At 43.0% G+C, this 27,137-nt stretch overlaps 4 protein-coding genes and 1 long non-coding RNA gene across 5 annotated transcripts in view; 3 read left to right on the top strand and 2 right to left on the bottom strand.

Annotated features, from left to right (window-relative positions):
- Positions 1-109: 109 nt before the first annotated feature.
- chic2 (cysteine-rich hydrophobic domain 2) lies at positions 110-4,665 on the bottom strand. Its single transcript, XM_027019025.3, has 6 exons — positions 4,359-4,665; positions 3,933-3,987; positions 3,386-3,541; positions 3,072-3,128; positions 2,860-2,919; positions 110-1,627 (listed from the first exon to the last, which is right to left on the bottom strand). The coding sequence occupies exons 1-6, from the start codon at positions 4,493-4,495 to the stop codon at positions 1,577-1,579; spliced, it is 516 nt and encodes a 171-aa protein (XP_026874826.1). The 5' UTR covers positions 4,496-4,665; the 3' UTR covers positions 110-1,576.
- An 86-nt stretch (positions 4,666-4,751) lies between these two features.
- On the top strand, positions 4,752-6,823 carry LOC145657864 (uncharacterized). The gene is made up of 3 exons (XR_014123770.1): positions 4,752-4,888; positions 5,466-5,526; positions 6,687-6,823. It is a non-coding gene; the product is annotated as an uncharacterized LOC145657864 (long non-coding RNA).
- On the bottom strand, positions 5,957-9,936 carry LOC113582940 (OCIA domain-containing protein 1-like). The gene is made up of 8 exons (XM_035529609.2): positions 9,767-9,936; positions 9,437-9,521; positions 8,006-8,059; positions 7,760-7,807; positions 7,455-7,584; positions 6,974-7,104; positions 6,660-6,794; positions 5,957-6,321 (listed from the first exon to the last, which is right to left on the bottom strand). The coding sequence occupies exons 1-8, from the start codon at positions 9,821-9,823 to the stop codon at positions 6,284-6,286; spliced, it is 678 nt and encodes a 225-aa protein (XP_035385502.1). The 5' UTR covers positions 9,824-9,936; the 3' UTR covers positions 5,957-6,283.
- Positions 9,937-13,959: 4,023 nt separating this feature from the next.
- slc34a2a (solute carrier family 34 member 2a) lies at positions 13,960-20,547 on the top strand. The gene is made up of 13 exons (XM_027019006.3): positions 13,960-13,971; positions 14,581-14,644; positions 14,760-14,888; positions 15,210-15,338; positions 15,434-15,577; positions 15,814-15,925; positions 16,446-16,641; positions 17,254-17,349; positions 17,509-17,596; positions 17,926-18,093; positions 18,171-18,287; positions 19,327-19,451; positions 19,536-20,547. Exons 1-13 carry the CDS (start codon positions 13,960-13,962, stop codon positions 20,082-20,084), a joined length of 1,929 nt encoding a protein of 642 aa, XP_026874807.3. The 3' UTR covers positions 20,085-20,547.
- A 5,660-nt stretch (positions 20,548-26,207) lies between these two features.
- rbpja (recombination signal binding protein for immunoglobulin kappa J region a) overlaps positions 26,208-27,137 on the top strand; it is a 6,321-nt gene continuing 5,391 nt past the window's right edge. Inside the window, exons 1-2 of the mRNA XM_035529742.2 lie at positions 26,208-26,352; positions 27,124-27,137. The exon at positions 27,124-27,137 is cut by the window's right edge and continues 25 nt beyond it. Of these exons, the coding sequence (XP_035385635.1) occupies positions 26,333-26,352; positions 27,124-27,137 (34 nt within the window). The 5' untranslated portion in view covers positions 26,208-26,332. The remainder of the gene's footprint in view (positions 26,353-27,123) is intronic.

Below are 27,137 nucleotides of genomic sequence, written 5' to 3'. Positions count from 1 at the left end.
GTGGGTGGTGTCACGTCCTCTAGTTTGAATATAAGGGGGGTGGTGCATTTCACTGCTAGACTGCCTTGTCGGTCATGGTTGGTGTCAGACACACACACACACACATATATAGATGGATAGATAGATATGTTAAACAGTACTTTATTACTGTACATACATAGCACTTAACTCCTTTGTAAGCCCCAAACGGGTCCTGGGTCTGGACGGCTGGTTGGAGCCGTCGTGTTCAGCGCAATACGACGTCGCTCACAAACATCAGGTAGACCTAATCAAACTGAACCAAGACCTGGTGCTGGGTTGTACTGAGAATACTGAGTCAAGACTGATCTGAACTGAGATCTGGTGTCACCCTGGAATGGGTGTAAACAAGTCCTAACTACTTAATCCATTACAACATACCACAATAGCGTGCTGGATATATAACCCTGGAATTCATACCTCTGAGCCATTTTAAAAAGAATAGTTCTCCCAAAAAGCCAAATGGGGATCATCACTTGAAAAGTGAAATGGTTTAGCAGCATCTGAATTGCGTATCGCCAGCTGGCCCTGCTAGCTCACGCGCCATACGTTAACATGTTTTTGGCCGAAGTACCGCTCTAAGGCCAGCACGGATCTCCAAGCAATCTTCAGTGTAAACTGCTTTTGGGTGTTTGCAAGTTCAGTGTTGGCGGTGTGTTTGTGGTCTGTGGTCCGTGAAGCTCAGGTACTGCTTTAACAACTACCCGACATGGTACACGTCAGAAACGACCAGGCCCAGGACACACGACAATGATAAACTAGTACAAAATAATATGAAATATATAGAACTCAAAATATTTTATTACCAACCTGCCGCCCCAAACACACTTGAACAAAACACCAAAACCAAACGAACATCACCCAGTTGGGGCAGGCGAACAACAAGAAAAAGTCGGCGCAGTTTTTTTTTCCTTTTGGCTGTGGCAGGGGGACATCTTTTCAAAATGGCAACACGTCCACAACCGGCAGAAAAACGCGCGTTCTTCTGATTGCTTTCACTCGGCAGCTCCAAGTCTTGTTATCCCGCTGGGTTTATAATAGGAACCAGACGTTACTTGTCCAAGTGTAACCATACGCTAACGGCACAGCCGGCGTATGGTTTTCTCGCTGAGATTCCTTCTGTGCGTGGGAAGGAATAATCTGTGTGTGAGATTATTCTTGGATTGTTCCTGTGGCCACCAGGCAGGAGTCGATCCGGTGGAGCCGTGTGCTGTAGGGTTAACTCAGTTTGGTCGGCCCCTCCCACTATCATTCTGATACGCTGCCCAGTGCAGCACGCGTGAAGATGGAGGTGTCTGGGTGTCTATGTGTGAGTGTGTCTATGTGGACAGGGTGTGTGTTCCTGGGGCTTCATGACATTCCATGCTCAGAGGGCCACATTCACAGTCTCACCGTGTGTGCGCGCGACGGTTAAACAGTGCTCTGCATCAAAGAGCACTGCAGGTGTGAATGTGTGATAGGTTGGAGTCTTTAGTTCTGAGATTAGGGACAGAGGGGAACCATAACAGTACCAGAAGAAGGCACCTTAGGCGGAGGGTAGGCTGGGGTGCAGCGGCTGCTAGTCCGGCCTGAAGATGGGAATCTTGGGTAGAAACTCTATTAGGATTACCTGCACGAGAGAGAAAGAAAGAATGTGTGAGAGGATAACTGCCTCATGTTTCAAAGCGAGAGCACCCATGTAAGTCACAAGGGGGCAGTGTTTCTCACACAGACACCTGGGGACTTTAATGACTGTAAAAGTATATTCGGCAACACATTTCAGCATTTCAGTTTCTTCGTGTCCGAGAATATGAAGCCATCCCGTGATCGATTAGCTAGTGGACAATCTCCCATCGCTCTACCCCTCGTGTACCTGTTCGTTCTGCTGTCGCGAGAAGGGTCTGCTGACAGTCGCACATGCTCTGCCGAGTGCAGAGAGAGAGAGAGAGAGAGAGAGAGAGAGAGACGGAGAGAGACAGAGAGCCGTTCTGCGGTATTTATTTAGAAGACGTGGGGGTCATACTACAACCCCTTTTCTCCGTATTTTGTAATTCTGCTTTGACTTTGGTAAAAACTTCGGGTTCAGTGGTAGACAGCAGAAACCGTGCTGTGCTGGAAGCTCGCGACAAGACTCAAGAGTGTGTTTAGCGCAGAGAGCTTGAACACTGCAACACACAGCAAGAAAGATCATAATACGTTTAAATATATAGAACGATCAATATAAATATACAGAAAGATGAAAATACGTTTAAATATACATTAAAAAAATGAACACACGTTTTCTCTTCGGGCTCTGGTTGTTACAAAGACGCAGACTAACGTTAAGACTACTAACGTTTCATGTCTTTACATGGCAGATTTTAAAAACAATTTTAAGGGAATATGGAGCGCATCACCAGTAGAGAGAGAGGTTCGCATTTAGCCTGGAAGGTCAATAATCATGTAAACCGCAGAGATTAAAAGAGTGAGATGAAGGCGTGGAGCAAACATGATCTCAGTTCCAGTCAGTGAAGCTCATCTTTGACCAATCTAGAGAGATTACAAGCCATTTTAAGTGTTTTCTTCTTCCTCGTTTCTTTAATCGCTTTAGCCATCCCATGTGGGTAGAGGAAGGGAAAGGTCAGATCTGTGTTATACATATATATATATAAAATACAAATATTATATTAAATAAAGGTATCATGTTAAAGATTGTAGTTCGACTCACTCATTTAATCTCTGCGGTTTACGCAGGCTAAATGTAAATGCAGGCCATTTCTGCAGGTAATGTTGATTCTTTTCACAAGTAGATTAAAGAACTGTGAGAAATGCTGCATGTTCATGGTTGTCTGTGAACTGTGTGTGTGGGGGGGGGTGTCTTACATATTCCATCATATTGTTGGTTTCACACTTCCTTTTGCTCAGCCTCCAATGCAGACAGAGCTGAAATTAGACAATTAAATGAAAAATTAGGCACGTGCGCGCACACACACACACACACACACACACACACACACACACACACACACACACACACACACACACATTCAAACTCTCTCTCTCACACATACAAACCCCCACCTCCACCATCTTACCTTGTGATAGAGACGGCTGTTCTCCCACTCCAGTAGCTTCTCTATGGACCTGCGTGTCTAAGAATGACGAGAAACAGAACAAGATTAAATACACAGCAGTGTACTAACATCGACGTGTCTGTTGGCATCCTCCGCGTCCCGCTAACACTGACATGTCCACCGCGTGCCTGCGTCCACCCTGTGTGGGGTAACCCACTTTACTGACTGACCCATGTAGGATATTGCTGACTGACCCTCGTGGGGTAACCTGCGTCGCTGACTGACCTGTGTGAGGGGTAACCTAGGTTGCCGACTCACCCCTGCTGCCAACTCACCCGTTTACTGAGGCAGATGACGGGCCACAGACTGAACCCCAGGGTGCAGCAGCAACATAGGCAGCCGCACAACAGCCAGCGCACGTTCACTGGCAGTGTCTTACGGAGGCAGCCGTTCACACGGTTTATGCTGGCTTTGAACTCCTCTGGCGCCACCTGTAGGTCAGAGGAGACAGGTCCGGCCGTCAGCCTTCTCGTTATATAAGTATGACCATGTGAGACCCACTACAACCTGATGTGGTTTCTGAGCCATTGCATTTAAATGTTAAAGGAGTGCATCTTATCAATGAATTACACTAAAGTGACGATCCTCAACTGAGGATGTTTAACCAGATCAACATACTTTCACGGTTTTCCCTGCCTCAACACACCTGATTAAAGTAATCTGGTTCTTGCTTAGTTTGAGTCACAAAGGACCGTTATACCAGAAAAAAACGACTGGCGACCACTGAGTACTCGGGACAGACACTTCTCTCATGAAAACATAACATCACAATGAAAGTAACGTTAGCTAGCACAGCTAGCAAACACAAATCCGACTACTCACCTTTCCCGTGAGCGCTGAGGGAAATTCTGACTCAAATTTATTGCTGAGTCCAAACCTAGGGTTGATTAAAAAGCGCAGTCAGCTCATTTATTTAAAAAATCGCATTTTATGAGCACTTTCATTTTCGTCACTCTACTGTTTAGGATTAGCCGTCGCGAGAACTTCCATTCTCGGGTTCAAAACGGGACAGCTAGCTGCCAGCTGGCTGTTGCTAGGCTGTTTCAAGCCCTTTTGTTTTGATCTTTTGACACTATATCCATTACTCAACCAACTCACTTGCTAGCTGACCTCGCTACTAACCTCGCTCTGCCAAAACGAGACAGTCTGCATTCTGAATGACTGAATAAGTTGCCTGGCTGGCTGGCGGGCCGAACGACCGTTAGCTAGCTAGCGGGGTGTCCCCGCGGAGAGGCGGCGGGCTCTTACACAGTGACGTGGCCCGATCCGCGCACCACCACCGGGTCCGGGGCATACTTCAGCAGCTGCTCCTCCGCGGCCCTATCCTCGTCTTCCTCTTCTTCCTCCTCCTCCTCCTCGTAAATTTCATCAAAGTCCTCCATCATCGCCTGCCTCGGCCTCTCGCTTCCCAAGCGAAGCGCCGAGAGCGACTGAGCTGTTAGAGGCTACTGAATGTGCTATAATTACGTTAATCTTAACACCATGAAGGAACTCTCGCAGAGCATAGCTAGCTACGGTACAAGAGTCCGGACCAAAACATCAACATCCGGCGCAATTCTCGTACTGGGTTAGTGACGGAGACGTATTATCACGAGAGTACATATTAATTCTCGTACTGGGTTAGCGACGGAGGAGTATTATCGTGAGAGTACGTGTTGTCAATGGCTGATTAGATTCAAGTTCTTTCAAGTTTCTTTTAAAACTTTAGAGGGCAGGTTGGGATTATTTATGAATACTTTATGTAAAATGTATTTTTAAAATAATGCTTACTTTACTGGGTAAGTTCCATATATTTTATTCTAAATTAGCCTAAACACAAAGTTACTTCAAATTACACCAGACACAGTAGCTACAGAGCGAGCTGGCTATCTAGCTAATTTATCTCTGAAATAGTATGATTTTTTTAAAAAAATAGTATGATTATAATTTTTAATAGTATGCTTATTATTTTGCGAGTGAGGTTTAACAGATTTACAGTGAAAACAGCTGGGTCACAGGCTTTGCGGAAGGGTTAATTTAGCCAGTTAACCCCTTTGGCTAGCTAGCTTAGCCATTTCTGCACTAGCGGTCGTCATTGCCTCTTAAATTCACCGTCATCTTAAACAATACGACTTAATATCTAAATTACACTGGTCAACAAAATTATAAGGGTTTTATTGGTTCCCAAATAAAATAGGACCTTGTAGTAGGTTTTACGCTGAATTTGAATTTGTTTTTAGAACTTTTTAACAGGTATGATTTTTAAGTGTATATATTATTATTCATTCTATATTATTTATATATAAATAAGGCTATTGGTACACTTAAAACATGTACATATATACTTTTAAAATTTACAACGTATGTGTTTCTCAGGAACATCCCTCTTCAGTGTCCAGCAGTAGTCTGCTATCACAGAGGGGATCCACTTTCCTTGGTACTGCTTTTCCACACTATACACACTGATATACAAGTATACTGCACCAAAGACCTACGGGTGATAAAATTCTGAAAACATTTTTGGATTCCTCATGCAAAATACTTTTTTTTTTGGGGAAGCAAAATCACTGACCAGTATTAAGAAACATTATTTGTATCATAGCACCAACTTAATGTATCATTATGCAAAGTCACGTTTGGCTTGGCGACTTATAACGAGTAACCTCATTATTATGACTTATAAGTGTATTATGTTTTCATGCAGCATACAGAGGTGTCCATTAAGACCTGTTCTTAACTGTGCTGTGTGGATATCCTGGCCCACTCCATACTCTCTAGATAAGGTCTCAGAGGGACTGGATGAAACTCAGGACAAAACAAACAAAAACAAATAATTTTGTACAAAATAAGGGAAACCGGTCTTGAACCACGTTGCATCAAGAGTGCTTTATTTTAAGGCATTTTGCAATTGCCATAGGATATGTAGTGATATCATCACAATACAATACAATACTTTTGTCCATATCATGCAGCCCTGCACTGTCCTCAATCTTTCATCCAGTCCTGCGGTAGCCATGACTTAGTAACCTTGGAGGACTTTTATTCTGAATTCCTAAACACACACATGAAGTAACCACATATTTCACAGTTGCGCATCTGAAATTGCACTGCCAAAAAAAAAGCCCATTTATTCGGCACAGAGCATCGTTAGCAGAGGCCTGTCAGCATTTCAAGAGTCACGGGAAGCGGCCCCCTCATTCATCCCATGTGTCCCCATATATATTCTTCTTCACTGCAAACAAAATAAAGAACGTCAATGTAGACCACGGCTTATGTAGGCAACAGGAAGTCAGCATACTAAGGAACTGAGACAACCAATGTCCTCGAATAAAGTATTCTACATGCTTTCCAACACAACATTGCAGTGAAATAAAATTGCATTAGTTAAGCGTAAATGTTTTGTGAACTGAATTTGTGTGTTAATTCAGATCTGTCTGTATATATACACAGGGACCCTGCAATTTGTCCACCTGAAGTCAACATTTACCCTTGACTTATAAAGTCATATACACTGTAATTAATAAACACCGTTAATAATTCATAATGATTTTCATATCAAACAATACTCACCCTCTCTTTTGGGCGGGGGGGTTTCAGAGGGAGGTCTGTGGAAACCTTCGTATTTCCCCCTGTTCCTGCCCTGGGGCTCCTCGGACAGGGGCAGCTTCTGCCAACCCCCCTCCTCCTCGCCCAGGTTGGCCAGCCCTGAATTCAGTGCGAGTGGGATATTAGGCGCTGCAGTGTGGGAGATTTGCTGCTGCAGTGGTGGGAGATTGCACACTGCAGTGTCCGTAGGCTGCTAGAAGGTTTGGCGTGGTCATAGGATCGGGTGATGACCCTAGATCAGCCTAGAGAGAGGAAGACAGAGGCAGGTGGCTGCTTACCAGGTGCAGGAAGATGGCTTTGGAGCGCTGAGTGTTCAGACCAATTATTGGAGCGGAATGCCCCCTCATGGCCATCTGACTGCAGCATAGCCTTATCCTCACTGAGGAATTCTGACTGCTCAGTGCCAGAGCTAACACCCGAGAGAGAGAGAGAGAGAGAGAGAGAGAGAGAGAGAGAGAGAGAGAGAGAGAGAGAGAGAGAGAGAGGAGAGAGAGAGAGAGAGAGAGAGATGTAAGGGGGGGGGTGAGAGAGCAAAAACAACTGTGAGACTGTGAGCAGTGTTTATACATGGAGTCCAAGGGGGCTTCAAATACAATAAAACATCTGCATAAACAGAACAACTAAGAAAACATCTGCATTTATGTTTTTATATATGCATATTTCATTTAAATGTGTGTGTGTGAGTTTGTATGTGTAATATATATATATATATATATATATGAGAGAGAGAGAGTGCGTATGTGTGTATGGCATTCTCACTGTGGTGAAAGAGGTCGCCCTCTCTGCCGAAGAGCTTCCCCCAATGGTGAGTCTTCCAACCTCTTAAACTTCTCCTGACAGTTCTTCATATAAGAGATGTTTCCTGCAATATAGCCACATACACCGGCAACTACTCAAACATACATTCAATCAAACACACACACACACACACACACACACACACACACACACACACACACACACACACACACACACACACACACACACACACACACAGTACCCACTTCATGCCCAGTCCAATCAAAAACTATGTGCAGACATAATTAAATGATATTTGCACTCACAGGCTACTTTTGGCAATGATCCAAATCTTTTGGAGGCAGTCAAAGATCCTAAAATAAACACAAAAAACAGTCCTCGTCACAAGACACACGCAAGCACCACAGTCGTCACAAGACACACGCAAGCACCACAGTCCTCGTCACAATACACACGCAAGCACCACAGTCCTCGTTACATTACACCATACATGAAGCAGACAGGACTGTTCAGTAATACACACTAAGTACTGAACACAGAGAACAACACACCTCTTAAGATGAGGAACTGTGTGATAGCCATACTGGTGATGGAAAGAGGCACACCTAACAGAGAGAGAAGGAGAGAGAGAGAGAGAGAGCGAGAGAGCTATAATTTATTGGGAAACTCAACTCAATCAAAATCACAGAGTGAAATGGAGTGTTATCTGACCCTAAATGGACACTACAGCATAACAGATTAAGTAATGACACTGTCTGATCTAAAACTGAAGTCCACCCTGACCAAGTACAGACTCAGTGACCAGCGCCTGGCCATAGAGACCAGCAGACAAAGAGTCCTGGTTCCCTACAGAGCAGAGACTGTGCCAGCAGTGCCAGGACTAAAATATCCAGATAGAGCTGCACTTTATAACAATATACAACATTTACACAGATTACAAGTAAATTCTTTAACAAAATTAATACCTGCCACAGTCTGAGGGACAGTGAGTGACCAGATCAGATACCAGAGATACAGAGACTTATTATTACTGTTGTTGTTATTGTTACTTTATTAGGAATGGTAATAGCAGTATTATTGTTGTTATTATTTGCAGTCTTTTAGTGTTGACTATTATATCTTTTGTTAGTGTTTATTTCTTCATCAAAGCTTTGGCAATACAAATGTGAATATTTGTCATGCCAATAAAGCACCACTGAGTTGAATTGAATTGAACTGAACTGAGAGAGAAAGAGACAGAGATAGAGAGGTCAAATCAAATTTATTGGTATAGCGCTTTTTACAAAAGCCGTTGTCACAAAGCGGCTTTACACCTATCCGAGTCCAAGCCCTCGGACATCGTCAACGCTGCCTCCGGTTTGCACGGGACTACCGTAACTGGTCACTGGAGGACTGGAAAAATACGCTGCCTTCTTGGACGAATCCAGGTGGATGGATGGTGGTGCATGCGCTGCCAAACGCACGAGAACCGCCTCCAAGAGACAACTGGTCCAAACGCAGTGTACATGTCGGGGGTGTTTCCCTGACAGGATTTGTACCACCAACACCACAGAATGAGTCAGTGAATGTTAACGGGTACTTGGTAATCCTGGAATACCATATGCACATGTTGGTGTTCTGCCCTTAGGGAATTCCTATCAACAGCATAACGCCCACCTCATAGCACCAGGGTGGTGCTTGGGTGGGTTCAGGTGTCCTTCTCTGACCTGCCAACTCGCCCGATCTCAGTTCAGTGATGCACGTCTGGGCACACACCTTGATCGGCAGCTTCACCGTGCCGTCACCCAGTACAGTCTACGCCAGGATTGTCTCGTTAGTGTCATCCGTGCCAAGGGTGGTCGGACAGTTACAGAATGACTAACACACTCCGCGTTGCTACAAAAGCACTGTAGAGTCTATCTGTACACACATCAGGAGTTTTCTGTTTGTTAAATGTTGATTAGCTGATACAGCTGTGTGGATGCATGCGTGCGCTGACTCACATCGGTACCAGAAGCTCTCTCGGTTACACTCCTGGAACGCTCTCCTCTCGTCCTCGGTGAGGATGTAGTCCTTCCCTAAGCGACCCTACACACACACAAAACGTTAATCTCTCCTGCCATTCCCATTTGAAAGATGCCAACTTGGTTAAACACTTCCGCATGAAACAGTGTGAACAGTACTAAAAATGATCAAAGAAATATTAAACTTTAAAAATGTAAAATTATTAGCAGTAGCTGATTTATGGGGAGTGTAGTCGGCCGGCTAGCTAGCCTAGTTAACTTTTGCAGTGTAGATACACAGCTAGATATTGCGGTTTCATCCGGTCCTACCAGAGTTGCTTTTTCTTGATGGTCAGCGCTTGTAAAACCTGACGAGGTCTGAGACATCGCGAATCCTCCTTCACAGCGACACTTTTATTGCACAGAAAACAAAATGCGGCACCGTAACAGACGGGCGACAAATGTCAAACGAGACAGAATGTTTTCTTCGGTGATGTTCAAAACTACTAAATATGTGTCATACTGCCATCTTGTGTCTCGATACTACTAGCACGAAGTCGATTTCGCAGCGGCAGCAGAAAAAAACTCAAAATCTGATCAACTTTTGCTTAAAATAATATATAATAATAATGATAATAATATATTATTATTACTTAAAATATCTAATGATTGTGCTAGACCTATTGTTTTCTCTGACTTTCTTTAGTGTTTGTTTGCAGTGCACTGCCTTCAATGTCTGTTTAACTCTAATGTGAGTACACATAAATCACATAAATATACGAGTATTGATCAGTTATGTATGATGTGTCGTGCTCTTTCTGCTTTATGAGTTATATGTAATATGTAATGTTAGGCATTGGTGCTTGTGTGTGTGTGTGTGTGGGGGGGGGGGTGGTACATTCTGACAACCCATAATAATTCAGCACATCCATACGGTACACAGTTATTTCCAGTTATTTAATGTATGTAATGTGCCACTAGTTTGGCTGATGAGTGGTGATTATCTCTTTTCAGTGTGTGATCTCAGTCTCACAGTTTGTTCAAGACCCTTCTTACAAGATTTACATAAGCAAAGCCACGTCCTTTGACTGGCATGTCAGAAACATGCTCCAGTCCACTCTGTGCCACTCGTCTTTCGCTGTATCAGATGAAACTTGCTGAGAAGCCCTGTGGTTAAATGTAGGTCATAATCCATACCCATCCATCCATACCCTCACTGATTACGCTAAAGGCTTTTAGAACCTTGATCTCACTGAAGCATTCTGGATTCTTTTGCTCAACATGTTAAAGGGTTCCGGAACCTTTCACTCACGCATGCTAAAGCATTCCAGAATATTCTACTTCTCCATGCTAAAGGTTCTGGAATCTTCTGCTTCTCCATACTGAAGGTTCTGGAAGATTCTGCCGAATCAAACTGTGAAGAAATGACTGCACCTTCCCAGTTAGCACACAGAGGAGTATGGTTAGATTCGACATTGACCTCGGACTGACACTTTGAAGTAGTTCGTCTGTCAAAATTAAGATATTTCTCTTAAAAGTCTTTCTGCTTCTAGGTCTTCTCAGAGCAGCATGTCCTGGATGTCACATGGCTGTCCTGGCGCTGCTAGGACATGATAGCTAAGGGTCACGAAACAGGTTAAACAACTGGGCAAACCTAACCCCAGGCTAGCATACCAGATTCAACAGTTCCAGTTAAAATTAAGATCAGATTAAGGTTAGATTATGGACACATTCGGGTTAGATTAAGGTTAGATTGGGGTTGTATCAGAACTCTACAGCAGAACTAATTTTAGGATCTCTGTGTTGGAGACATACGTGTCATGTAGAGATTCACAGTGATTTAGACATTCAGGCAAAGAAACGTAGGTACTTTTTTCAAACACACCCCCAGAGGGCGGCAGAGAGATAGTCTGAGTTAAACAGCACATGTGTGTAGATGTTAGACATTAGCTGTCCCTTGACTGTTTCCTGTTCTGCTGGGTTAGTGATTAGTTAGTGATGGTTTACAACGAATAGTATTGGATTATTAACCATAACATCCTGACACTCCTACTGGTGCTGCTGGGTTATTAATCCCAACGTCCTGACACTCCTACTGGTGCTGCTGGGTTATTAATCCTAACGTCATGACACTCCTACTGGTGCTGCTGGGTTATTAATCCTAACGTCATGACACTCCTACTGGTAATGCTGTATTATTAATCCTAACGTCCTGACACTCCTACTGGTGTTGCTGGATTATTAATCCCAACGTCCTGACACTCCTACTGGTGTTGCTGGGTTATTAATCCCAACGTCCTGACACTCCTACTGGTGCTGCTGGGTTATTAATCCTAACGTCATGACACTCCTACTGGTGCTGCTGTATTATTAATCCTAACGTCCTGACACTCCTACTGGTGTTGCTGGATTATTAATCCCAACGTCCTGACACTCCTACTGGTGCTGCTGGGTTATAATCCCAACGTCCTGACACTCCTACTGGTGATTCTTGGTTATTAACCCTAAAAGACTTGGGGGAGGGACCTACATAAACTAGGAGAAAATATTGCTCTTAATCACTCGTTTGTCACAGACCTATTATTGATGCATATGTATTATTATTTGTTGATACACTTACTGTTCTTTTTGATCTGACAATAAGTAAATGAATAAGTAAATGAACTGACAATAAGTAAATGAATAAATAAAACGGTCAAGAGTTTGTATCACCCAGCTAATGTGACTAATTCTACCTCCTGGCATTCTGTGTCCTAGTATGTGTGCATGTGTGCGTGTGTGCACGCATGGTTCAAAAAGGGGGCTCCATCAATATCGATCCGCTGGAAATCATCTGTGGCGTCCAAGTTTCCCATTTCCAGCCGTGGAACATGCACGAGCGTGCGTGCATTCGTGCGAGTGAGTGCGCGCTTATGTGTGTGGTTTGTTTGATTAAAAAGTTAGCTAACTTAAAAAATTTACCTCACATTACACATATAGCGGAGAAGAGAATGACGCAGTGAGGATAATCTTTACAAGTTCGCTTCCGCCATGCCGGTTTTTGACTAACAGAGGTCAAAAAATATAGTTTCCTATATTCAGTCTTAGTTAAGAATAACGTTTGGCAATTCAGAATCAAAGCAAAATATTGCTGTGTGACCTCATACCGTGCATTTCTATACACACGTCACGTAGAAATCTCTTTGATTATCAGCAGGTGACTCAATTAATTATAAAAATGTTAAAAATTAACAGTTAGTTAGATGTTAGTTAGTTTACACAATACACATTGAAACACCAACGATAATTGATTGTCCTAGATCTAGACACACACACACACACACACACACACACACACACACACACAAAAAAAAAAAAAAAAAAAAAAAAAAAAGGTATAGGGGGATGCTCTCTGCTTTAGCCACTGGCTTCCTCTGATTACCACCACAGTAGCTATTGAGAGTATTCACATGACTAGGTGTGTCAGCCTGGATAGGTGTGTATGTGTGTGTGCGTGCGTGCATATCCTCCTCCACCCGAGGAGGTGTGTGTTACAAAGATGTAAGTTTAGCTGCAAGGTGTGACAGAATATATGGAACGACTGAACTATTGTGGAAGTCAGACACATGCAGACAGGTGTGTAGGTGCGCAGGAGGTGTCGTAGTCTGCAGTTTGGAAGGACACACACTCTGCACATATACAGCCAGCAAGACATTCCACAAAACAGACCAAATTGTTACATTTGGCAAATTTGAGGTTTTCACGTTTGCTATATTTTGGAACTTTCCACATTTGCCTGAATCCAGTTGAGAAGTCCTCCCGGAGTGGGGCAGGAGAATTTGGGAAGTGTAGACAAATACACACTCAAACTGATGACGGTGAGTGAAACTGCAGCAAAACACACCGTAGCCAGGTATAGAGAGTGTTCAACACCATGACCAGGTATAGAGAGTGTTTAACACCTTAACCAGGTATACAATGTTTAACAGATCATAACCAGGTAGACAGAGTGTTTAACACACCTTAACCAGGTATACAGTATTTAACACATCATAACCAGGTATACGGTATTTAACACATCATAGCCAGTTATACAGTGTTTAATACACCTTAACCAGGTAGACAGAGTGTTTAACACACTTTAACCAGGTATACAGAGTGTTTAACACCTTAACCAGGTAGACAGAGTGTTTTAACACACCTTAACCAGGCATACAGAGTGTTTAAAACACCTTAACCAGGTATACAGAGTGTTTAACACCTTAACCAGGTAGACAGAGTGTTGTAACCCACCTTAACCAGGTATACAGAGTGTTTAACACACCTATCCTGACCCGAACCTTTCATTCTTTGTCTTTCGAAATCAATACTAAATTATTTCCATATATGTGAGAGTGCAGTATGCGATCTGTGGACTCAGATGGGTAGTTGTGAAATGTGGACAGTAATGATCTGCAGTTATGTTACTTTACACATGAACCATTTTCTATTGTACCTCAAGGCACGTGACAGTGTGTCTTTAATCCATTCTGATCTTCACGAACATGGCAGATGATGTGAGGGTCCTCGTCCCAGCCACCGAGTGGTCAAAGCAACAAGGAAAGAATAATGACCAATGACCAATGACCAATAGGCTGGAATGTAGATATGGACTCAGATGAGTTTCCTCAAAGCTCGTTTAACAATGGATTTAGGAGTCAAGTCAAATTTATTTATAAACGCTTTTTACAACAGCTGTGGTCACAAAGCAGCTTTACAAATGTTCGAGTCCAAGCCTCTAGTGAGCAAGCCAAAGGTGACAGTGGTGAGGAAAAACTCTCTAGGAGTAAAACACAAAACAGGAATTACTTTTAACAAGGTACAAATAGTTATATTTTGAATATGTATTAACAGTTGTGTTTACAGTGTTGTAGAGTGCAAACGATATTTCAAGTTCTGATCCCATCGTTCATTTATGATTTTTAATCTGTCCTGCTTCCTGACAATGCACCTTTGATCTTACGCTGTTCATTAGATAAACTCACTGCACCTAGATAACACCTTCATAAAGACTGATAAGAGAAGAGCAGATGCACCTTTTATGAGAGGAAACATAATTACAAAATGAAAGCCTGTGTTAATAAACATGTATGCATGTTTATGTGTGTGTGTGTGTGTGTGTCCAGGAAATGGCAGCCTGCCCAGAGATTGGGGAAAGTTCTCTGGCTCACCAGACTGACAAGTCTAACAGTATGTACAGTGGACAGGGGTCTTGTATGTTTGTACTTTTGTGTGTGCTTGTTTCAGATCCTCCAGTTTACTGACTGTCTGTCTGTCTCTGTCCATCTGTCTGTCTGCACCTCAGTTCAGAAAGATAGGTCTGTTTGCATTGGCCCTGCTGTTTCCACGGCAGCCCTGATCCAGGTGGAGCCTGAGAAGGAGGACGACCCCTGGGACCTGCCTGAGTTACATGACACTGGGGTCTCATGGGCAGGTATGATGGACAGCTGGACACAGTGACCAGAGCTTACAGCCTTACAGTTAACGACACACACACACACTGTTCCATACAAGCATTCATAGAGAGTTTCCAACAAAGCCTCTCTCACTCTTCCACTCTCTTTCACTCTCTCCCACACTCTCACTCTCACTCTCTCTCTTTCTCTCTCTATCTCTCCCTCACTCTCATTTTCTCTCTCTCCCTCTTACTCTCACTCTCTCTTTCTTCCTCTCTCTCTCTCTCTCTCTCTCTCTCTCTCTCTCTCTCTGTCACTCTTACCCCCCCCCCCTCGCTCACTCTCTCTCTGTCTCTCAGATCTGGACACACAGGGGAAGGTGTTGAGGGTGTTCCGCTCAGTAGGGAAGTTCATTCTCCTCTTGGGTTTGCTGTACATGTTTGTTTGTTCTCTGGACATCCTCAGCTCGGCATTCCAGCTTGTGGGAGGTACATACACACACACACACTCTCCCATACACACCCACGCACACCCATATACACTCACACACAAACAGCCTTAAGCAGTAGCGTGTGTTTGTTAGGGAAGACTGCTGGAGACATCTTCCAGGATAACGAAGTCCTGTCGAACCCTCTGGCTGGGTTGGTCATCGGGGTTCTGGTCACCCTGCTTGTCCAGAGCTCCAGCACCTCGTCCTCTATAGTGGTCAGCATGGTGTCTTCAGGACGTGAGTATATACCTGCACTGGTGACGATGATGATGAGGAAGGTGACCATGGGGAAGATAACGATTGTGATGATGATGTTGATGGTTATGGTTATGATTGTGAAGAAGATGACAATAATGATGATGATGATGATGATGGATGATGATGCTGCTAGTGATGATGATGATGAAGGTGATGACGATAGTGATGGTGATGATGATGCCGATGATGACGTTTATGTTGTTACTCTTGCACAGTGCTGCAGGTTTCCATGGCGGTGCCCATCATCATGGGTACCAACATCGGGACGTCCGTCACCAACACACTGGTGGCGATGACCCAGGCGGGAGAACGGGACACGTTCCGCAGGTGAGACAGGATGTCCTCGGGTAGCGCATCCTCAACCCCACGGCCTGGTGCCACCCAGACACCCAGACCCTCCAGAAGTGGAGGAACACAGACCAGCTGGTAGAGCCTGTGAAACCATCACGGTTTGGTGTACAGATGCCTTCTGAACTGCTGCAAAACGTCCACGTTGTTGGGCTGCGCTAACATATAACGCGGCAGAGTTCTCCATGTGGTGTGAGGAGAAATTCAAACCTCTCCCATGAAGAGAAAACCTAGTCATATTTCTGTTTACCACATTTAAAATGGTTAAATAAACTCAGTGGAGATAAATACACATTCTCTAATAATCCTCACTGGTCAAATTAAAAATATATTGGGTCGCAATAAATTGAAAACTTTTAGGTGAGTAAAGTTTCAGTAATATTGGTGTTGGGTTATGTTTCAGGATTAGAACTCTAAAAACATTTAACATTACATAAACCACAGCTGTTGTCATCAGATAACATTTTTTAATGTAACATCCCTCTGGATTTACACATAGGGCATTTGCCGGGGCCACGGTGCACGATTTCTTCAACTGGCTGTCTGTGTTGGTGCTCCTGCCATTGGAGGCCACTACGGGTTATCTGTACCACCTCACGGAGCTCATCGTGAGATCTTTTCATCTGGAGAGTGGAGAAAACGCCCCGGCCCTGCTAAACGTCATCACAGACCCGCTCACACACGCCATCATAGAGGTGTGTGTGTGTATGTGTGTGTGTGTGTGTGTGTATAAATTCATATACCATCATGGGGGAAAATAAATTCACCCCGTGATGTGTTTTTTTCATGTGGACATATCAATATTTGATCTTCATATATATATATATATATATATATATATATATATATATATATATATATATATATATATATATATATATATATATGTGAGTCTCTAATGGAAGACTCATGGAATCTGTGCAATCTCTAATGGAAGACTAACGTTATGGGGAGGGCACCGTGACACATATGTTTATCTACTTTATACAATAGACTACAAAGTATAAATGTTCCATGATTTTTGTTATAACACCTATAATGCATATATCTGAAGATCAGATATCTGTACATTGAAAAAGTGTTGAAAAAGTCCAAACTGTACATGTGGAGGTGTTACTTTTTCAGATGAGTGTGTGTTTCATCTGTATTTGGTGAAACATGTAATCAGTATGAAATTGTTTGATGTATGATGAGTGTGTGATGTGTGAAATGTGTTTGATGTGTGATGCGTGTTTGATGTGTGATGCCTGTTTGATGTGTGACGTGTGTTTGATGTATGTTGTGGGTTCTGTGCGTCTTTCATATAGCTGGATGAGTCTGTCATCACTGGCATTGCTACTGGAGATCCAGAAGCCAAGAATAAAAGTCTCATCAAAATATGGTGCCGAACGTCGACAAACACAGTAACTCTTCCGAATAAAATTAACACTCTTCATATTAGTTAAAATATATACAGAAACAAAATCAATTTGTAACGGTGATAGTTAACTTTTTAGTTATTTAAATTAGAAGTTTGATATGATTTGGTAAATTTTTCTTGATTGTGGAATGTCATTTTGCAGTCTCTGCAGAATGTTACCTTAGCAAACTGCACCAGAGGCATGTGCTGGGAATGGAGGAACGTGTCCGAAACGCTAAACATTCGGAAATGTGAGTCAAAACCAAAAATTACTACTGCATGTAGAAATAGCTGAAAGGGACAAGTCTAGAAACTCCTTAAACGCTTCTACAGTTCTCCTACAACTTCTATAGTTCTTCTACAACTTCTACAACTCTTCTCCAACTTCTCCAACTCTTTGTATGTTCTGGGACTCCATATATGTTGTATGTTCTGGGACTCCATATATGTTCTATAGCTCAGTATAAGTATTCCACACTTTCACCCAGGTTTTAAATTTGAGGGCTGCAGTGCTCCACCATAACCCCACCTCTCATTCCTTCTCTCCCATGTGTCCCGTCCCCCATCTCTGCGGACACAGGCGGTCACATCTTTGTAAACACGGAGCTGCCGGACCTGGCCGTGGGCCTGATCCTGCTGGCCATGTCTCTGCTGGTGCTCTGCACCTGTCTAGTCCTCATCGTGAAGCTGCTGAACTCCGTGCTGAAGGGCCAAGTGGCCAAGGTCATCAAGACCATCATCAACACAGGTCAGGCTCCGTGCGGCCCGCTGAGGTCGGGGGGTCTCCGGACCAGGTGCCGGACTGACATGTGCTTTTCGCTGCAGATTTTCCGTTTCCCTTCGCATGGCTGACGGGATACCTTGCCATCATAGTGGGAGCCGTCATGACCTTCATCGTCCAGAGCAGCTCAGTCTTCACCTCGGCCATCACACCGCTTGTGGGTGAGCTTCATCCATCTGTCCATCCATCCATCTCCCATCCATTCATCCATCCATGCATCTGTCCATCTGTCTGTCTGTCCATCCATCCATCCTTCTGTCCATCCATCCATCCATCCATCCATCCTTCCATCCATTCATCCACTGGTACAGCGAAACATACTGATGTCAAATAATTGACCAGAACAGCAGATCTGTTTGTGCCATGAATTTGCAGATTACCTTTGCAGGCTGTTTGTATCTTGGCTCATAAACATAAACATATTTGACATTGCTATTTTATTTGTTCTCTTATGTGATTGTTTTTGTGGAGAACTTCATGATTGTGTGTGTGTGTGTGTGTGTGTGTGTGTGTGTGTATTTTTGTGTACTTTTTATTGCACACCTGAAACTTAGTCTAGGGAATAAACCTGGTATTTGGTTCTAATAAGAACACATTAGCAAATGAACTAGCGCTGTCTAACATGTCACAGCAGATAGACAGCTCTTCTGTGGCTGTGTATGTTGGAACAGGGGTGTAGTGCCATCTGTCTGCATAGCCAATAAACCAGTTCACCACCTGACCAGATCCACTTCACCACCTGACCAGAACCAGTTCACCACCTGACCAGAACCAGTTCACCACCTGATCAGAACCAGTTTGCCACTCAACAGGAACCAGTTCACAGTTGGAGTGGTACTGTCATTTTAGGTCATATGTACAGAACACAGCAATCTGTTCAAAGTTTATTACATCTGAGAAATAACCGTGAAATCCGCCACCACATGTCTGGATATGAACTGTTAAATAATGTAACATAGATGAACTGTAATGAACAAACTGTTCTCTGTTCATTATGTCAGAACCCATTACAGTTAAACAAAGTCAGCGACGTTAAAATCACATATGAACTAAACTGCACGTAATAACCAAAGACTGTTAAATAACTGGTTTATTTTGGTTATTTTTTTTTATTTCTGGAGAAAATATTGTGGAGAACTTCATGATTGTGTGTGTGTGTGTGTGTGTGTGTGTGTGTGTGTGTGTGTGTGTTCTATGCAGGTATTGGGGTTATAAGCATTGAAAGAGCATATCCACTCTCAGTGGGCTCCAACATTGGTACCACCTCTACTGCTGTACTGGCAGCACTGGCCAGCCCAGGAGATACACTGACCAACTCACTACAGGTGAGTGGACCCAGCCACACACACACACACACACACACACACACACCACACACACCTCTCCTCACCCTGTGCCCTCCTGCACAGATTGCCCTTGTCCACCTCTTCTTCAACGTGTCGGGCATCGTGCTGTGGTACATTGTGCCCTTCATGCGTGCACCCATCTGGCTGGCCAAGTCCCTGGGCGATGTGACAGCGCGTCACCGCTGGTTCGCCCTCATCTACATCCTGGTGTGCTTTTTCCTCCTGCCCCTGCTGATCTTTGGCCTGTCCCTGGCCGGCTGGGCCGTCCTGCTCGCCGTTCTCCTGCCGCCAGCAATCCTGCTGCTCTTCGTCGTCTCTGTCAACGTCCTGCAGGGGCGCTGGCCTCACGCGCTTCCTTCCTGTCTCCGCACCTGGGACTTCCTGCCCATCTGGGCCCGCTCACTGGAACCCTGGGACAGGGTGGTCACTGTGGTAACCGCATGCTGCTGCTGCTGCAAATGCTGCGAGGTTGCCCAGGGAGACGAGGAGGCGGGGCCTGTGAATAAGGGATGTGAGATGGAGAGCCACAATAACCTGGCAATGGCCAATGACAGTGAAGAAAAAGAGAAAGTCCCGCCTCCTCCAGTAGTCCTTAAAATGACAGTGTTATAGACTCTAATTATCATCGTGATATTTACCACTTATTTACCACTTAGTTATTACATAGTTATAACATATTACATCTGAGCAAGTGATGGGAGTGACAGGAACTATGGACACCAGAGCATGAAAAAGAAAAGATAAATAGTGTTTTGTAACTTATATATTTGTTTTTATTTTTGAGGTACAAAAAGTCACATTTTTCTTCTTAAATTGCTTAAATGGCAGATCTAAGGTTACAGACACTGTAGATTGATGTATTGTCGTGGCGTATTCGGAATGGCATGGTAACGAGACCCTCAAGGGTGTCACACTTAAAACTGAGGATCCTGGTTGGACATCACTATGGTTACTTCAGGAGTACACAGTGGAATAAAGTCTGTACAAGAGACAGTGAGTGTTTCTGTTTAAATCCCACATTTAGTTATGCCTTAGGTAAAGTAACCATGGAAAAACAAACCTTCCTTTAGTTTATAAAGATAGTATCTGTATTGGCATATAGTAGGAATTTGATCATATTTGTATGCAAATCAGTGGAGATTATGCAGATGAGTTGCTGTACAAAGTCTATCTCCTCCACCAGATTAGCTCTTCTCCTTAAATCAATGACTAATAATTTTAAAAGCATTTTAAAAACTACCTCTAAGATGGTAGCATGGTGACAGTATACAGAAAGAGAGACACACACTATATATATATATTATATGAGAGTTTTAATTAAATAAAAACCATTTTCAGTAGAGTAGAATGTACAATTTTTGTGTACTTTTTATTGCACACCTGAAACTTAGTCTAGGGAATAAACCTGGTATTTGGTTCTAATAAGAACACATTAGCAAATGAACTAGCGCTGTCTAACATGTCACAGCAGATAGACAGCTCTTCTGTGGCTGTGTATGTTGGAACAGGGGTGTAGTGCCATCTGTCTGCATAGCCAATAAACCAGTTCACCACCTGACCAGATCCACTTCACCACCTGACCAGAACCAGTTCACCACCTGACCAGAACCAGTTCACCACCTGATCAGAACCAGTTTGCCACTCAACAGGAACCAGTTCACAGTTGGAGTGGTACTGTGGACTGACTGCAAGAACAGCTCAATGCAATGCCAAGACCAGTGAGGTCCTTGAGGTCATGTGTATTGATTAACCCATGAAAATTGGGGAAAACCAAACTCATGTTCGATTGCTGAACAAAACATATGATTGTGACCCCACTAGCAGCAGAGTGGGATCAGTGATGGCTTGTTTATATATATTTTATTTTGTTGCATTAGTTTGTTTGTTTATTTATTTATTCTTCACGTAATGCACCATTAAGGCTGCTGGTCTTAAGAGGGTCTTTAAGAGGGAGACTTATTTGCAAAACACCACATGAACATACCCCCATATAAACATACCCCTACTTTACCAATATCCCCTACCTTACCAACATACCCATACCTTACCTTAATTGTTTCATTACAACATGAAATAAAAACTAGCCAACTTCCACACAATGCTCACCATGGTCTGTATTTACTGTTTTACTGAATTTAATTAAGTAGCAAAAATGCACTGATACAGACTCAGGTCAGGTGTGCACGGGTCCACAACGATGTACAATCTTTATAACCGTTTACAGGAGATAGACAATCACACATTCTCATTAGTGGACTATTTCTGCGCAGATGCTGTAAATTCACTTTATTAGGCACACCTTGCTAGGACCACGTTGGAGCCCCTTGTGCCTCAATGTCTTAATTCTTCTAACTGCCCTAATAAATGTAGCACGGTGTTGGGAACATTAATCCACATTAAGAGGTTTTGGTCCATATTGATATGACGGCGTCACACAGGTGCTGCAGGTTTGTGGGCTGCATGTCCATGATATGACTCTCCCGTTCCACCAAATCCTGATCTTTTGGATGGAGATCTGGTGACTGTGAATGCCATTTTAGTTCAGTGACCTCACTGTCATGTTGAAGAAACCAGTTTGAGATGATTTGAGCTTTGTGATATGGCGCGGTATCCTGCTGGAATTGGCCATCAGAAGATGGGGAAACTGTGGTCATAAAGGACACTGTCATCAACAATCATCAAGTGAGCTGTGGTGTTTAAACAATACTCAGGTGGGCTGTGGTGTTTATACAATTCTCAGGCGAGCTGTGGTGTTTATACAATACGCTTCTGCTGCCGTAGCCCGTTTGCTTTGAGGTTCCAGGTGAGATGCTGTTCTGCATACCTCAGTTGGAAAAAGTGATCATTTAATATAATCATAGCTAGAACCAATTCAGCCTTTCTCCTCTGACCTCTGACATCATTTTCGCCTAGAGAACTGCCACCCGCTGGAAATCTCCTCATTTTTGGACCATTCTCTGTAAACCCTTGAGATGGCTGTGTGTGAAAATCCCAGTAGATCAGCAGTTTGTGAAATCCTCAGACCAGCCCATCTAGCAACGACAACCACACCGTATTCAAAGTCACTTAAATCAACTTTCATCCCCATTCTGATGCTCGATTTGAACATCACTGGGTCATCTTGACCATGTCTACATGCCTAAAAAATAAAAAGCTGATATCTGTTTGTAAAGTGTCCTTGAGTTTGAGAAAGACACTATACAAATGTGGCTAATAATAATAATACCAAACGCATTGAATTGCTGCCATCTGATTGGCTGATTAGACTCTTAACAAGCCGGGTGAGCAGGTGTAGCTAATAAAGTTGCAGGTGTGCATGTGCTACTGTAGAGGAGCGAGTGGCGTCCAGGTGAGATAGAGAGGGTGGGTGAATCTGCAGGTCTGGTGATAGCACATGAAAGGACCCAGCAAAAGCTACAAAGAGACGTTACTTGCAGGAGGGCAGAGTTAAGCACGTGTGTTCTGCTGACAAGGGAATGTACAATATCTTTACAATGCCATGTTTTATCTCTGTCTAGCTAGAATACACACTAGGGTCCAATGGTCTGGATCCCCTACCAAGAATTGGCATTTATTTCTCCATTCATCAGTAAGTTACGTTAAACCAGACATGTTCAGTATCGGTCATTATCAGTCATTGTGTAAAGCTGAGACAATTCAATGTTTTAGATGGTATTAAATAACACACGATATTAATAATACCTAAGATGCAGTATAAATTGTTTTTATCTATTGCTGACTATCAGCTGATAAATAGTCTGATAAATAGTCTATGTTCTCTCATCTGCTGGTGCTTTAATTCTGAAACCCTGTTTATGGTTTCCAGCCGTTTGCTGCAGCGGGGTAGGAGCACAGTGTGGTTGCTCGTTCTCCAGAGAGCTGAAAAACCTTCCACTGTATTCGGTTCTTGGTGACAGATCTCAGAGCTCTCACTATCAGCTGAGACATTAATCACGTCCTGATTAGAGAACCTTGCCCATTTCACAATATGTCCCTCTGTGGCCCCCATAATCAGTGTGAGAACACTCTGCAAATAATTAATGCTTATCACACACCTGATATCAATTACGTCCAGGCCAAATAAAAGGGTACATGAGTTTAACTATTACGCTTGTGTGAAAGGCAAGAAACAGCCATACTGCATCTCGAGATGTTTTACCTTATTTTAGTTACATAAAAAACCAACAACAACATATTATTATTATTGTTGTTGTTGTTGTTATAATTATTGTCATCATTATTTATTATGATTGTTATTATTATTTTTATTATTGTTGTTATTTTTATGACTATTATTATTATTATTATTTTATTTGTATTATTATTATTATTATTATTATTATTATTATTACATTCACTGCTGGCTGTTGTTCACCTTAACTGTCATAAGTATAAAATAGTGACTCTCCATCACTCCTGCATTTGTTTTCCTTAGAATTTTATTTCATTTCATGTTTTGTGTCTGTTGCTTCATTGCTTCTGGTACCTCTACTGAAAAACTAGGTCAGCTAAACAATATTTTCCAGGTTTATCACGGCTTATTTAAAACTTCAAAATGATTTCACTGAGTGAATGAATTTCTTGGAAAACATTGAGTTTGCATTACACTGCTGAGCTACTGTAGTCCGCTTATAAATCTTAAAGCTCATGTCAGTGATCGCTAACATCACTTTGCACAAAGACTCTTTACGTCTTGAGAGCTCTCACTAGTCTAGACGCTCTGAGAGTCGCGACTGTTCGGCTGTGTTAACCAATCAGGAACCTTCTTTAAAAGCAGGCAGAGATTTTAAAGGTCATTCTTCTAACGGCCGTAGGATGTCCTCTGATTCTGTGGATGTTAATACAAGCTGTACCTGGTCGTTCTATGCCTTCTGATTATCAGTTCTGGCCTAAGGCCAGCTGATAGCATCGTGTGAGAGGGAACGCTTGGGTTAGGGATAGAGTGTTGCTGAAGCTGTCTTATGGTTAAGGACCGACCTCATGTTCCAAACTCAGCGTATGTTGAAAGAGATAGAGCTCTGTGTAACGCTCACTCTACTATTTAAAGATACCAACTAAACCTGTGTTAACATCATCTCACACAAAAAAGTACACATCACACAGAAAGTCATTAGATGGACACACCCATAACACTGTCTGTAGATGGACACACCCATAACACTGTATGTAGATGTTTGACTTCTGGGCCCGCACAGCACTGAGTTCTGAAAAACCACACCGATTGCATGCAACTGGACTCAAACTCCACCTTACAATCTTTAATTAACATTTAATTAACAAAAAACTTTAACAAACATTTAAAGCATAAAAACAAAAAAACTGATGATGAAAAAAAATCTGTATTTCAAAAAAAAAATTGTTCTTTATGATCTCACACACACCTTTTCCCTTTCCTAAGACACATTAAGGTTTGGTCCTGTGCATCTAGACTATGGTGAATTGCTGATTCAGATTAGAACATGAACCCGAATAATCACTGATCTCTGAGAGGAGCTTTTTCTCATCCTCAGCAAGTTCTGATGAACCTTTGATCTTTGGGTGTGGTATCTGGGAATCTTTTCAAAACTAGGACACGGGTGTATGTGCTAGGACATTAGGACATTCTGACTGTATCTTACACCAAAAGCATCACAATAGAACAAATTTAGAAACAGTGCAAAACACCTTCCAGTCCCTACGCTGACATTTCTGCTGGAGCCATTGTTTGTCTCAGGTGACAATGCTTTCACGCACATATTCTGCCCCCCTTGGTTTAGACCAAATCTGGCCCCGGCACTTCCTCTCCTCGGCAGTTTCCTGCGCTCTTAAAAGGCTTTACGATGATGGAGCGCATGGCAGCAGGGATGACTCTAAACTGAGAGTCAGACTACATACGCATGGGGTTGAGGTTGTGCTAGTCTGCAGTCTTAGTCTCTAACTCTAAACTTTGAGTTGTTATGTTGTGTTATGGTTGGGATTATATTCTGTTATGGTTGGGATTATATTCTGCAAGGGTTAGGATTATATTATGATATGGTTGGGATTATATTATGTGTGGTATTCACAAGCAGCACTGTCACTGTTCACAGTTGCATATCCATTATTTTTGTTGCAAAATTAAATACTAGTAATACTAATAAATACTTTTTTCAAAACTGCAAGACTACTCTTCATTTACTTACTTCTAAAAATTCATCTGTATTGTCCATATTAGTAATATTTCTGTTATAATCAATCAGGTAACCGTATTTTTAAGTTTTCTTATTCTTGTTATAAGGGAGAAAATGGCAACCTAGTAACGCAGTCGATATCCTCGCCTTGTAATGAAGCATCGGCGCCATCTGGTGTGTGTACAAAACTCAGTCTGAATGTGTGAACCTTTGGCGCAGATACACGCGCCACTGGGTACTTCTACGTTTCATTCGGTCCAAATGCACGGGGACAACGTGCAACCCACTGAAACAATTTTTAATCCTTTAAATTGAGCAAAAAAATGAGATGTAATCTCTTGCGGGTTTCCTTGTGCATGTGACCTTTCCCCTAGCATCCGATACAGCAGATGTTTCTCACGATAGAGGCCGTGCTTGAAAGTGCTATCTCTGCCGTGAGAATTTTCGCACGCACCGTCGTGGTATTTGCCACAGACAATCTCGCGATGAGACGTTACCCGCTCCTCATGCTTGTCTATTGTGAGAGTATCTGTGTTCTCGCGTGTTTTCAGAACTTTCCCACGCCTGTGCTGCTCTCATGCCCCCCTCCTTTCTCTTCTCTTTATTTCTCACTGTCTCCGCGCGACCCCCCGTTCCAGTCTGTTGTTCTGTGGTCTGGAGGGGGGGGGAAAGTCTCGCGATTGTTGGACTTTATTCGAGAGTTTGTGGAAGATGGCGCCTGTTGTGACAGGGTAAGCGATGAAATTAACAACGGTCGGGACGTGAAAAAGTAAAAGTTAAGATTAGTCATTCGAGTCTGTCGAGCGAACTTATTTATTTGCGCCCAGTTTGACTGTGGTGTTGGACGTTGATGTTTGCGTACTTTTGCTTCGTTTTGTCAGGTTAAGTCCACTAAACACTTCGGCTGACTCGTTCTTTTATTCGGTTAGCTGGCTAGTTAGCCACTTAGCCAACATGCTAATAAGTCAAGTTTTGCCAACATTTAATAACATCGTAAATGTCTTGGTAACTAATATCGTATTATATATGTATCGTGAATTCTTCCCATATCTAAGCACTGCATATACACGCGAGAAATAAAAGCCAAACTTTGTAGCTAGCTAGCCAACCAGGTGATTTTTACATGCCGTCCGTTGTCAATAGAGAAGCCAGTAAGCTAACCCTTGGCTATCTTAGCTTTGCCCGGACTGAGTTCACATTACTGTCTGGTTTCATAACTGTAGTCACGGTTCGGCGCGACTTCATCAGCTACGGACACGAATTTATACGCACACCACAGCCAAAGCGCCTCAGCACGCCAGAGAAGTGACGGTTAGCAGGCTTGGACGTGCGAGTCGAACAGTTTCTTTTGTGTCTCTGAGTCCTAGCTGGTTAAATACTTCTAGTTCACAGAGTTGTCTCCTACACCGTCTCCGTAAAGAGATGGACCAGCGTTACACTCGGCACAGAGGCGGGGAGCGACAGCGTTTAAAACATCATGATATTGTGTTTGTCCATTACAGGAAATTTGGGGAAC

Source organism: Electrophorus electricus, chromosome 5, assembly GCF_041902795.1.
Source record: "Electrophorus electricus isolate QZ-2024a chromosome 5, ASM4190279v1, whole genome shotgun sequence".
Classification (NCBI taxonomy): Eukaryota; Metazoa; Chordata; class Actinopteri; order Gymnotiformes; family Gymnotidae; genus Electrophorus; species Electrophorus electricus.
The sequence above is the reverse complement of the archived record's forward strand: the minus strand, read 5'-3'. Positions and strand labels throughout refer to the sequence as shown.